The sequence below is a fragment of the Charadrius vociferus genome, unplaced genomic scaffold (genome assembly GCF_000708025.1).
Source record: "Charadrius vociferus isolate BGI_N301 unplaced genomic scaffold, ASM70802v2 scaffold340, whole genome shotgun sequence".
Taxonomy (NCBI): Eukaryota; Metazoa; Chordata; class Aves; order Charadriiformes; family Charadriidae; genus Charadrius; species Charadrius vociferus.
This window is the reverse complement of record NW_009646631.1, coordinates 2,039,073-2,052,062: the sequence shown is the minus strand read 5'-3', so window position 1 is coordinate 2,052,062 and position 12,990 is coordinate 2,039,073. Positions and strand designations below refer to the sequence as shown.

Sequence of the window (12,990 nt, the reverse complement as noted above, 5' to 3'; positions counted from 1 at the left end):
TACATGCTAATGGCTGCAGATGGTTTACACAAAAACTGTGTACATGCTGAAAGCCCTCTTCATTGGAAGCTATGGTTTTCTGTCATACATTATGCTAGAACGGAAAAGGTTTTTTCAGCCTGCAGCTATGTATTACCCTTATTTACTGTTGCTAGCACAGAACTCGTTAATATGCATCTGGCAATGGTTAACATTTTCTCCATCGGTGACTTCACATTTATCCATCTAGATCAAGGATTCTTCTAATTTTAAAAAGGTAAGGACATCAGTACGCAGGAGTCTTTGGTGGAAAGCATTACGTTTAGAAAAGCAGATGTGAAGGAGGCGCAGAGTTAAGGTCGTGGTTTAATATTTTTGTGCTCTTGTTAAAGTTCAGAATTGACTTTTCTCTTAAAATGTATTTATGTGTGTATAGGCACGTTGTACCTCAGTGCACGTGTGTGATTGCAGACACAGTGATTGCTTCAGACTGTGGAACAGTAAAACAACCCTATAATGTGCCAATGCATTTTGTTTTATTCATCAAAAACAGTGCAGACACCTGTAAAGTGTTACCTTGAATTACAGTTTATACAGTAAAAATGATAAAAGGTTGCATTTGGTATAAATTAGTCTGTTAAAGTAATGCAAACTGAAGTAGGAAGGGTGAGAGAGTAGAACAGAAGTTGGATTTCAGCACTCCTGATGTAAGGTGAGTGATCAGAAAAGATTTCCACGGACTGGTTTGGTCCTGGCATTAATCAGGTTTCACATAGATGGAGCAAACAAATCTAGATGCACAGATACAATTGGGTAACTATGCTCGTGGGTTTTTTTTTTCTTTATTGTCACAGCAATGAGCATTAGTGTTGCATATTATTCCTCAGTGATGCTCTATTTTCATACCACCAGTGGACACCTCCTGTAGGTACCCTGGAAGCTGTGAGAAGCTGTGGAAGGGTCTGTACAAATCCCAGATTGCAATTAACTTTTCTGTATATCCTTTCAAATGCTGATATCTGAGTATGGTCACCTTTGTTCAAAGCCATGGGTTTTTTACCTGCCTTTTCAGGGCTTTGTGGAGGCACCTGTGGTGTCCACAGTACTTGATTTTGTGCTATAAAATGGGCGTGTTGCTTCTGACAATAAGGATGTAACACTAGGAAGGTGACTTGGCTTGATAGTTAACTCTTTTGCTAAAACTTGTTGTGAGAGAGCAATATGTGGCCAGCTAAAACTGTTTGAATGTTCATATATTTTAGGGGGAAAAAAGCAGTTTTGAAGAATAAGCTTTTATTGGTTTGACAGAATGCTTTTATCAGAGCACTAGAGAAGAGGCAGAATAATGGGATGAGATGAAGTAATATAACTGCTCTGGAATAGCCCAGCTGCTACAATTTTGCATCTGATTATGTATTTCAAACTAGGGGATTTTATAGTTTCCTTTGAGGCAATAACAATAACAGTTTATGCAGAGAGACAGCACTTACCTTGTCTTTCTCTTACTCCACAGGTGCCTGGCACACTGAACCTATTGATCTGTGTAGCATTTGCGTTGTGGGCCATTTATTGAAGATGTGAAGCCTCGTCGAGTCTGAGATTGGAATTACTGACAGACTGGAGGAAATCTTAGTCCTTGTGATGCACATGGACATGCTGAATTATAAGTAATTCTAGCTTCTTTTCCCCATCCCTCCCTTCCCCTCACTCAGCTATCTCAGGGTTCATAGAGATTTCAATGGTTCGCGTGCCTGTAAGTTTGGAACAGAAGTGACCAAAAATGGGGGACCAGCAATTGTTTAAAATTAACCATACTGCCAACAGCAATGAGAACTTGTACTACCAACAACACCAAATGAACTCCCTTCCATCTCTAAATCATAGCTATGGGACATCTGTTATGGATGCTCCCCAGGCATCCCCTCTCTCCCCCCAGTTTCCCCAAGATTCGAGAGACAGTATAGCTTTGCCTGTAGGTTCAAAAAGTCTTGGGTCAATGGATACATCTAGACAAACCAGTTGGACGCATTCTGGCTCAGGAAACCATGTCCCAGTGAGGAACAATTTGAATAATCAAAGCGCAATGTGGAGCCCCCTCGGGCAGGGGGAGTCCCACGACGGATACCAATATTCTTACTCTCAACCCAGCGAAAATCGATCGCAAAAAATTACCAGTGGGGTCCTGCATAAATTGGACTCCTTTACACAAGTATTTGCTAACCAAAATCTGAGGATTCAAGTCAACAACATGTCTCAGGTTTTGCACACCGAGTCTTCGATGGTGGATAATTCTGGTGACAGTGCGCTCAGGCAGCTGCTGTCCCAGAAGCCAGCGGTTGAGCAACAGCCTGTAACTTCCAGTGTACAAAGATATCAACCAGTGCCACAGCAAACACACCAGAATTTTGCAAGCACACAGCAAAAGCAACAAATGCAAGTCATGCAGCACCAACAGTTGTACTACGACTACCAGCAGCATTTATCGCAAATGCAGATGCATTCTGCGTTTCAGCAAGGACAGACGCACGTTCAACAGATGCAGTCCCAGCAGCTCTTACCGCAACCGATGCAGCACTTGCAGCAGACTCAATACTACACTCAGCCACAGCAGGGACATCAGCGGCTCTCGATACAGGAGATCCAGCAGCAACAGCCAACGCGGCAGCAGCAGCAGCGGCAGTGTCCAGTGCAAATAGCTCAGTATTACCAAACGCAACCTGTCATGCAGCAGTTACAGCAACAGCAGCAGCAGATGCAATTGCCGCTTCCTCCGTATCACAGGGAACACGATCCAAAGACTATGCATGAACCACACCAGTACCCTCAGGATCCAAGTCATCCTGTGCAGCTTATCCAGTTGGGAGCGGTGCCTCAGTATTGCTACCAAGATCCACACGAACAGTACAGGCACTTGTACCCGCAGAGTTTACTGCAGCAGCAGCAGCAGCAAGATCAGCAGAAGCAATACCCCGGTGAGAGCAGAGCGCCGTCTCTGAACTCCCACGTTGGCCTCACTCCACCAGAGACCACAGAGGATCCCGCACGGCAGGAGATTAATTCCGTAGGTAATGCTGGCCCTCATCGAACTCTTTTGCCACCCTCGGGAGTTCATCTGAACAACAAAAGCTCTCAGCAAGACTCTCCCAGCGCCGCGTGGCCTCAGGTAGGTAATATTTTAGATCCCTGCTCAGCCAAACTTGTTTTGCAGAGGAGTAGCAAAGTGTGGAAATGAAACGGTTGCAGGAGAGCTGGAAGGTTAGGATGCGAGCGGTGGGCGTCACTGGGATGTTTTGGGGAACTGCGTTAACAGACTTCTCCTGCCTACATCCCTGGGTTGGCTTCGGGCCAGGTTGGCGGCAGCGTGGAGCTACTGCTGCTGCGGGGCAGCCGCTTCCCTCGCCAAGAGGCTTTGGGAACTTCTGCCTTGGGTTCTGGAGAGGAGGGGACCCAGTTACAACAAAGTGCTCCTGCGAATTTCAACGCCCGAGGGTTCGATTGTGCAGGAAGAGTTAGTCAACTCCCTGTTTCCAAAACTAACACTTCTGGATCAGAGCGAAGGCTTCAAACAGCAGGTGGATGTAAGAAAACTTGCACTAGCCATGCTCACAGAGGCACTGGTTTGGTAGAGACGTGTAAGGCTCTCAACTCAGAGGCTTTTAATATTAGTAAAATCATACTCAAAATGCTAACATAATGCTGTGAGGACCTTCATTTATGCATTAATATTTCCTGAAAAGTTATTTTCTCTTTTTTCTCCCCTTTTTTCCCCTCTCCTCCTTTGATAGCAGGTGCAACTGTCAGATGGCAGACTCCAGCCACTGTCCCCAGAACAAAGGTATTGTTAAAAGTGGGGTTTTTTTTGGTCTTTTTAGTCTAAATATAAGAAATACAAAGGAGTGCTGTGGTTTCAAGGGAGGGGAATGCACTCAGGGTAGGTCATAAATGTTGCTCTTCTGGAAACATCTTCAGCTTTGTGAATATAAATTTGTGTGATTTCCACCCTCCCCCTCAGCAATAAAATCCAATAAGTGCTTTGTCTTTCAAAAAAAAAAAAAGGAAAAAAAAAAGAAGAAAAAAGAAAAAGAACTAAAAAAATTAAAAAAGCAAAGGCAGGTGAGCAGTTTGCTCTTAGTGTCGCATTTGTAAGAGAAGAGACTATGGGTGGTTTAGATTTGTATCTTTGACAGCCAGGATCGACTGTTTTCTTAAGGTCTTACCTCTGAAGTACTGAAGTGTCCCCTAGCATGGTTGTCTGCTATAAGTAGGGGCTTTATGTCCAAGTACTCATTACCTGCTGTCACAGGTGGGGAAATGTAGGTCTGTCCTGTTAGATCTAGTGGTTCTTAGTCTTCTCTATACAGAGAGCAACGTTTTGATGAGCATGTCCTGCTTGAACCTTTCCTTCTCTCCATCTTTGGAGCAGCTGATCAAGGTTATTGCCCACATATTCCACAGCACTCACCCCGTGCTTATTTGTGGCTTCATAACCATCAAGCTGTAAAAGTGTTGACTTTCTTGACTAAAAAGCTTCCTCTGCAACAAAGGGAACATGCCAAACTAATGTCTCTTCTTCTGTTCCATGCTAAAAAAAAATGAAAATAAAAATAGTGGCCAGAACAGAGAAACACTTCCTGAGAGAGCTGATGCGAAGAACAAGCTAATGTGTTCAATCTGCTTGAAGGAGTTTAAGAGTTTGCCTGCTCTAAATGGTCACATGAGGTCACACGGAGGAGTAAGAGCATCTCCTAACTTCAAACAGGTAGCAGTTCATTTTACTTCAGTATTTGGCGTTCTCTTTTCTGTGTCGATGTTTGCTTGCTTTGCCATGCTTTGCTTTGCTGTCAAAACTTGTTCTTCTCAATGCTGTTTTGTTACGTCACACCCTGCATATGTAGAAATATAAATAATTCTGCTAGTTTATAGGCCGGAAGTCTTGCTTTAAAGTCAGAGGCAGTGGTGGAGGACAGAGCAGCATTTGTCCCTCTCTGTTTCTCTGCATGTTACGAAAACGCCCTACAAAGCTGTGTCAGGACCATCTAAATTGTTTTCCCCTCATGTTTGTTTATTATATTAGAAATACCAGGAACATCAAGTCTTCCTTATTTTCATTTGGACTACTTGGATGACTAAGGGATGTTTATTGGAAGCCTTCCCAGGCTTTAATTGAAGGAGCAGGATTGTTGAATCTTTGACAGGTTTATTCCCAAGTGTTTTAGTTCTATAGGTATCCACAAATACCACTCCAAAAATGTAGGTTTGAATTGTTCTGCATAAAAATAACTTGCCCCATCAGTCAGTCTTTCTCTGTCCTGTTAGTTTAGAAATTCTGTCCTAACAGGGAATACCACAGGAAGGCAAAGAGCTACCAGAGTTAGACCATCTGTGTCTTTATTTTTTGGTGGGTGATGGGGAATTCTGTCTTTATAGTGATAAAAAGGGCATGTGTTTATCTCCCCTCTGGCAAGTTGTCTTGTAAAGATGCTTAATGTGGTTATTTATCACCAAGGCTGAATCCTATGTAGGAGTCATAAGTAATCTGGCAACTTTGTTCAAGGCAAATAAGGAGTCCAAGAAGCAACGCTGTTGTGTGTTTTGTAACCCTGGCCACTTCTTTTCAGCCACGGTGCATACATTGCCTAGTGTATCGACCCAGACGTAGCCCTCCCTCACTTGGGCTGAAAGCCTTTAATTGTCTGTACAGGATGAAGGAGAGAAACCACCACAGCAGCCGCTGCCTAAAGAGGTGGATAGCCTCGCGCCCATCGTCATGCCAGTGTCTGTCCCTGTAAAGCTTCTGTCGCCCGAGCCCAGCACGCAGCCCTCTGCCAGCACTGCCACAGTCAAAGACAAGCGTGCCAACTCTGTGTCAGATGATGAGATGCCCGTTCTCGTGAAGATGACTTGCTCTCCACCATGCAGTCCAAAAGTGGCCAACCCCTGCTCATCCTCTGTGAGTGCTGCGTTTCTTGCCACTAACTGTGCTGTGCTTGTTAAATCCCTTTGCTTATAGTGCTGCTACTTTCTGAAATGTCCCTACTTTAGAGTATTTTCCAGAGTCTGAATGATGCCTAATAACAAAAAAGGCCTGTAGCATCGTAGCATTTCTTCCTCAGTCATTTGAAAATATTAATTTTCCCTTTGCCGGGGAATCAAGACCTAAGCTGAAAATAAATAATATGAAATTGGAGTGTGGTATTCTCTTATCCCACTAGAACAAAGGGATTTAGTATCTTTTTACTGTTTTTGTTTTTTCCTTTTCAGGCTGCTTTGTTTTTATGTTATTGCTTAAAATCAGCAGTTTTATTTCTTCCTGTTTTTTAAAGTCAGATATATGTGCTTTTCATTTCAGCCAAAGATAGGAGGGCACTCAGCAGTGCTTACAGTGTGTGCTCTAAGCCAATATGAAGCTTGCCGACTCAGAGTTTTGCAATGAAGTCATTTTTCCCTTTCTCTCTGCATGCATCACATCTAAGGGTTAATCACTGGGAATTCTGATATAAGAAAAATAGCTATGCTTAGCGCTTTCATTTTGCTCATAAAACTGAAATTGTCAGGCAGCATGAGGAATTGATGAGCACTTGAATGAAATGTGAGAATGCTCTTTATTGTTTTCCTGAAAGACTCCTGGAGCAAGCAGTATTTATTTTGTGTCCTAGTGGAGGAAGAGATGCTGCTCATTCCTTCAAATCCATGCTTGCAGACTGCGCCATGATAAGAGATTACTGGGGAGTATAAGTACTGTATGGTATTATCTTTATAATGCAGAGAAACGCTCTTGTGATTTTCATATTTTTTCTCCCTTCTCCTCATGAGGCTGATGGTCAAATGAGGGGATAGCATATACCATCATGGGTGACTCCTTTATAATATTTGTGTGTTTATCACCCCCTCTCCTGACCCTTCACTCAGACATACACACTAATTTTAAGTATGTATAAAATCTTATACGTTCCCTCTTTCAAATGGAGGTTTTACACGCAAGCTTCCACTTTACTGTGGAAGCCAGCATCTCACAATTCTTAGCTTGTAACTCGGCAGTGTAGTTTTTCTTCTCTGTTTCTATTTTCTGGAGAGAAAAGGGACAGTCTCTTCTGAATCCTTGAGCTCCGAGTGGGAGATCTTCTCTAGAGACATCAGAGTAGGTGGCTTGGGCTTGTGTACTTCTGCAACGTATGTAAAGTGACTGTGATTAAATCTGCCAGTGTTTGGCTAAATGCACATTCATTCACTCAAAAATTATTCTTGCCATCTTTGTTATTACCCAAGCAAACTAAACTCACACAGTTTCCTCTCTGGATCTTATCTTTTGTATAAGCACTAGCGTTGGAAACATTCAAAAGATCAAAAGATCTGCAGTTCCTTCTTCTTCTGTAAAGAGATTGTGCCATTGGAGACTTTTTTTTTTTTTTTTTAAAATACCAAAGAACTGAAGCTGAGTTGCATTTATTTATACTGTGCTTTGAGCTGTCCAGAAAAGCTCCTACAAAGCTCATGGAATCAGTAAAATCAAACAGCAGAAAGAAACTAAATATTCAGCAAGGCTACAGGAGAGTGAGCTGAAACTAGCAGTCAAGTGAGGTCCATCAGGATCTACCCAGAATGGATGTATCAAAGTGCAGCAGCAGGGCCCACCGGGATGCATTTAGTCTTGGATAATGGGAATACCTGCTGTAGGTGACCCTGCTCTGGCAGGGGGGTTGGACTAGATGATCTCCAGAGGTCCCTTCCAACTCTGACCGTTCTGTGACTCTGTGAGTCAGCTCCTGGAGCTTCAGAAAAGTATTGGGATAATTCTGCATTGAGAGCCCACAGACATCATGATCTCTTTTAATATTCAATGTGATCTTTTTTGAAGGTAGTGTTGGTATAACCACACTGAGGCTGAAGCAGTGCAGGAGCTGGAGGTGTATTGGTCGTCTAGTTTCCTTTACATTTACGCTAGTGGAAAAGGAGTACCAGCTCTTTCACATTTAAAAAGCAGAACAAAATGAGCCCTTAATGAAATACTTGGATCTGCCCTTCTGGGGCAGGGGGGTGGGTTTGGTTTGTTTGCTTTTTCCTTGAGTTTAGGGGGTTTTCCCCTTCCTCATCTTTGAATGCTAAACACTCACCATCGTGATGAACTATATCTGTGGTTACAGATAACCCTCACCCTGTTGCTGTTCTGAATGTCTGTTATCAACAAAATTCTCTGTAAAGCTGCATTTTTTCCTGCAAAAGAAAAACTCTTTGAAACTTAATTTTTTTGGAGAGAAAAAATGTCAACAGCTGTTGGAGAGGATACAGCCATGATCTAACAGAGAGGACAGGACCTCTGTAATCAAAAACATTTCCACAAGCTGGAACGTATTAACATACAGGATAAAGGGTGACAGTGCTAATGCTCCTTTAACATGATTTTTATTGGGTGAATGTGATTCTCAAGAACCACCCATGGTGTAAAGATGTATGTTGTCTAAACATACATTGTAGTAATTTACTCTATGTAGTAGTTGAATTTACCAGATGATACAGACATCCTGGAGTAACCCTATCTGTCAAAAATTTTCTCCTGCTTTTCAAGTTTATTGCAAAGAAGATCTGAACACCTGAAAGCAGTATATTTAATACTGTGTTCATCGACCAGCTTCTGTGTGTTCTTAAAGCACAACCTGAGAACCTGTTTCTCCTCACTCCCACCCCCCCAGAAATCCAGATTCCAGCTTTGCCCAAATTCTGTGCCTTCTGCTTCCGTGGGCTCTAGGGATTTATTGTTAAATGATTTTTAACATTCAAATTCTAGAATTCTAGGCATGTTACAGTGTGTGAATATCCCAAATGGTCATCTACTACCCTTTTTCCTCCAAGGAAAGAAGAGAGAGTTAAGCTCAAGATTTGTTGCAGCTGGACTGTACTCAAGCTGATGGGAATGTAGTGATAAGAGGCAAAGAATTTGAATTTATTACATTTTTCTTCCTTTCCTGCTGCTGAGCACTGCAGTAATTTCACTGAGCTCACGTGTCCTTCCTAGTCAAACAAAATAAATGCATTGGAAAGCGTCTCATATAAAGTTTCTAATAAACTGTGACTAGGTAATGAAGTAACTCCCAACAGCCTGTGTGTGCAGCCTCTCCATGTCTGTGCCTGTGGCCCAGCCCTACCTTGATCAACCCAGAGGGATTGTTGAGGGAGGTGAGGGTAATTTGTCCTGGTTTTTCTCACTCCTCTGAGGTTTCTCTGTAGGACCAGATACTGTACTGGCCAGGCTTGTTAGGGTGGTACCTGGTGTTAACAGCTTTTCTGTGGCTGTTGCCCTAAGCTGTAGGGGACTGTGTGCAAACCACATTTAAGAGTGCCTAAATACTGAAGTTCTGCGTGTTTTAATTTAGGAAATTAGTAAAAAACCTCATCAAAGTGCTGTGAAATTGGAAGAAAGCTTCAAACCGTTGCAGGACAAGAAGAAATATCGGCACAGACCTGAACCTCTCTTCATACCTCCTCCTTCCTTCAACTTCAGTGTGTCTCACTCCGGTGCGACCCTGTACCAGAGTCAGCTTCGCTCTCCACGTGTCCTCGGAGATCATCTGCTAGACCGGACGCATGAGCTCCCACCCTACACTCCACCACCGATGCTTAGTCCAGTTCGGCAAGGGTCTGGTCTCTTCAGCAGTGTTATCACATCATCTCATAGCACCTCGCATACTCAGCTGCCACTCACTCCACTGACACCTACTCCACGGGTGCTCCTGTGTCGGTCTAGTAAGTATTACATTTACAGAGTGGCAGTACGTAGTAAATACCACTGTCCCCTCTTCCGGTGTTACTACGTTGATGATTTTTACACGTGCTCACATGTGTGGCTGGTTCTGCTACTTCACAGGAAAACTCCATCTTTTATCAGGGCTTTTGCCTTGGATTTTATCGGGGTTGTGTTAAAGCATAAAGTGAGTAGAGGAGCCTAACCAGCAAGTAAAGCAGTGATCTTTCAATGTGGTCTGCCTCAAGAAAGGACCACCGTAGCTCTTGTTTCATCTGAAGTGGAGGGAAAAGCCCTGTTTTTTTTAAGTATTTGTTGTTCAGTGCTTCACAAAAAAGGGTACTTATTCATACATGATCGGAGCAGTAGAAACCTCTGCAAGTTAGGACATTTCTGTTGCCTATAACAACTTATACTGTTTCTGGCTAAATATTGATAAAGCGTAATTTTTGCTTAATAGACTGGAGTAATGTTGGTGTTAACAGGGAGGTGGCAAATGCAGTCTGGGAGGTGGAGCATCAGCAGGGATAAAGTTGTTACCAAAATACCCTTTAAAATTCAAACTCCAATCTCTGTTTCAGACAGTATTGATGGAAGTGTCATTCCGGTGACGCCTGGGCCTGGAGAACAGACTGTTGAACCGTAAGGAAAACAATTGTTTTTTTCACTGCTTTTATAGACTAGCTCCAGCCTAGAGCATGTGGCCAGAAGTGTTTTGAACTGGTTAGGTAGTGTTCAACTGCCTGAAATCACGTTGGGCTGGATGCATTTAAGGTTGCTCTGGATGGTGGCTAAGGACATTGGGAGCAAAGTGGCTGTGGGAGATGTAGATGTTGTGGTTCAAAAACGCTAGGAAAGGCTCGGTGGGAGCCAATGAAGGTGAAAAATGGGTTGGTGATGGCTGGGGAGGGGGCTGTGAGGAGAACATATGCTAATCCAGTACGCTTTCTTTTATACATATATATATATGTACAAACTGTGGAGCTTTAGAGAGGTGTTACCTGTTAGATTCCCCAGGGCAGTCTGCAAACAGGATTGACCCTCAGCAGTAATGTCTCTTTCTGCTCTCAGCTGGAGAGTGCCATTTTCTGTGGAACAGAAACTAGCCTTGTTGCTAGTCAGCATGTGTATAGTCTAGCTTGGGTAGTCTGTAAGGTACAATGTCTCAATATAGTTTATGTATTGAACTTATCCCACTCAGAGTAAAGCATTGCATAAGGCAATCTGACACAATTTCCTGCCGCTTCAGTGTAATAAAAGTTTTGTTGGAAACAAAGTGAAAACTGATGTGACTTCTGTTTTTTCTGCATGTTGTGTAGTAGTTGAATATTTTTTTTTATTTGTTTTTATAGACGAATCAATATCGGGTCCAGATTTCAGGCTGATATTCCCGAGCTGCAGGACAGATTGCTAATGGAGAAAGATGTGCACAAGGCTACTTTGATGTGGAAACCATGGCCAGAACTGGAGAACAAAGTTTTCCAACAAAGAGGTACAATGACTTACTGTTTTAGAAATTCATACGTCAGCCTGTGCCTGTTGAAGAAATTCATATTGACTTCTCATGTGTATAACGTACAAAAAGTTCAAGAGAGTATTAATTACTGAGAATGCAGAGCAAGAGACCTCAACTGCATGTTACAGGTGCAGAGCAACAACATTCTTCAGCAGCACTTAAAGTGAAGACTGGATGAACTGCTTTCTGGCAGCAAGGGGGAAAGATCATTGCTGGGAAGTGGGGTTTTTTGGGGTACTGAACTGCCTGGAAGGGCAGAGATCACAGACGAGAGGCAGCTGATGGCTCCTGGGCCTGTCCTGTGACCATAACTGAGAGGAAATGTGACAGGCCCAGTGGCTTCTACCAGTCCTGAGCAGAATTTGTTCCTGCTTCCAGCATGGTTTGTTTCTGTTTCTCTACCCTGGCTGGAGCCTTCTTGGCACAGCAACGTCACTGGCCTGTGCAAGGCACTGCCTCACAGCCAGGTCTCTGCCTCTGACCCTGCAGTAGCCTGTCCCATCCCAAGGATGCGCTCTGCAGATCCTGTCACATCCCCTCTTCAGTGAGTGATCCTAAAACCAGGAATATGACAGTATGAAAGCTGCTGCCCTGAACTACGTTGTCTTTGAGTGGCATTACTGAATCCTTGGCTGTGGATGTTTGAGTGACAGGCTACTGTATTAACAGTAAAATGTTGACTTGTTTCTGACAGTGGAAGACCTTTTAAATATGAGCTGCTCCAGTGTGTTACCTGGTGGGGGAACTAACTCGGAATATGCTTTGCACTCTCTCTTTGAAGCAAAAGGAGATATTATGGTAAGATAAGAAGCTGAAAGGGGAGATATGATCCTCTTTTGCAGATAAATTAGCATGCTTTATTAAATGGATTTAGATACGGTTATTTAAAAAAGAGATTTCTGATTGATTTGCAGTGATGCTTTAAACATCCTGTAACATTTTTGTGGAATGACTTTTCCCTTTCATTCTTTAACAAATTTAAATTTCAAAGCAGTGCCTCTCTGAAGGCTTACTGTATATTTCATATAGATAAGATTACTTAGTTTATAGCCTTGGGGCTTTGAATGTCTCCCAGTGCTTGCTCCAGCCCTGATATTTCACAAACTTTATGTCTGGTCACAGGGAGCTTAGTCTTCTTCTAGCCCTTATAAAACCCCTTTTTTTGTAGCAGCAATCACATCTACTTATTTGTTCCGAACTGTGAGGTAATTGCACACAGTTATCATATAAATAATGCATTCCAAATATTTGCATTAGTTTAGTGATGGGAATGTTATTAACTAGGGGAAAACATCCATTTTGCCCAGTGTTAGGGAAAGTCAAGGCCCTGCACCAGTTCCTGGAAAACCAATGTAAAACAAAGTATAACAGAACACAGGGCTGGAATGCATCTCACAGGATTGTCTAATACAGTGGTTTTAAGCTTGTGCGCCAGTTTCTGTAGGCTCTGTTAACTGTATCTGAGGGGTCTGAGATAGGTGATTGAACTTACTGTCAGGATGTGACATTTGCTATACAGGGGGTTCTGCATTGTCAGGGGAAAAATTTTAGGGATCCACAAATCATCTGTCTCCCTGATCCAAAGCAGGATTAACTATACTTGCTGTCATTCCCGACAGATGTTGACCTAAACAGATATTCTAAAAGAGTTCACGCTGTAAATATTAATGCTATCAAACCAACCATTAAATAGTAGTATTAATTAACACTGTCAAATCAAACACTGTAAACATACTTGCATGTGGCAAGCAGAAGGGAA

At 42.8% G+C, this 12,990-nt stretch overlaps 2 protein-coding genes across 2 annotated transcripts in view; both read left to right on the top strand.

Annotated features, from left to right (window-relative positions):
* Window positions 1–280: 280 nt before the first annotated feature.
* MRPS10 (mitochondrial ribosomal protein S10) overlaps window positions 281–12,990 on the top strand; it is a 32,548-nt gene continuing 19,838 nt past the window's right edge. The window contains exons 1-2 of the mRNA XM_009888461.1: window positions 281–285; window positions 11,695–11,698. The gene's annotated coding sequence lies outside the window, so the exon portion shown is untranslated. The remainder of the gene's footprint in view (window positions 286–11,694; window positions 11,699–12,990) is intronic.
* Window positions 1,760–12,990, top strand: part of TRERF1 (transcriptional regulating factor 1) — a 20,438-nt gene continuing 9,207 nt past the window's right edge. The window contains exons 1-8 of the mRNA XM_009888450.1: window positions 1,760–3,142; window positions 3,765–3,814; window positions 4,588–4,738; window positions 5,681–5,929; window positions 9,348–9,717; window positions 10,297–10,357; window positions 11,068–11,207; window positions 11,926–12,029. Coding sequence (XP_009886752.1) covers window positions 1,760–3,142; window positions 3,765–3,814; window positions 4,588–4,738; window positions 5,681–5,929; window positions 9,348–9,717; window positions 10,297–10,357; window positions 11,068–11,207; window positions 11,926–12,029 — 2,508 coding nt within the window. The remainder of the gene's footprint in view (window positions 3,143–3,764; window positions 3,815–4,587; window positions 4,739–5,680; window positions 5,930–9,347; window positions 9,718–10,296; window positions 10,358–11,067; window positions 11,208–11,925; window positions 12,030–12,990) is intronic.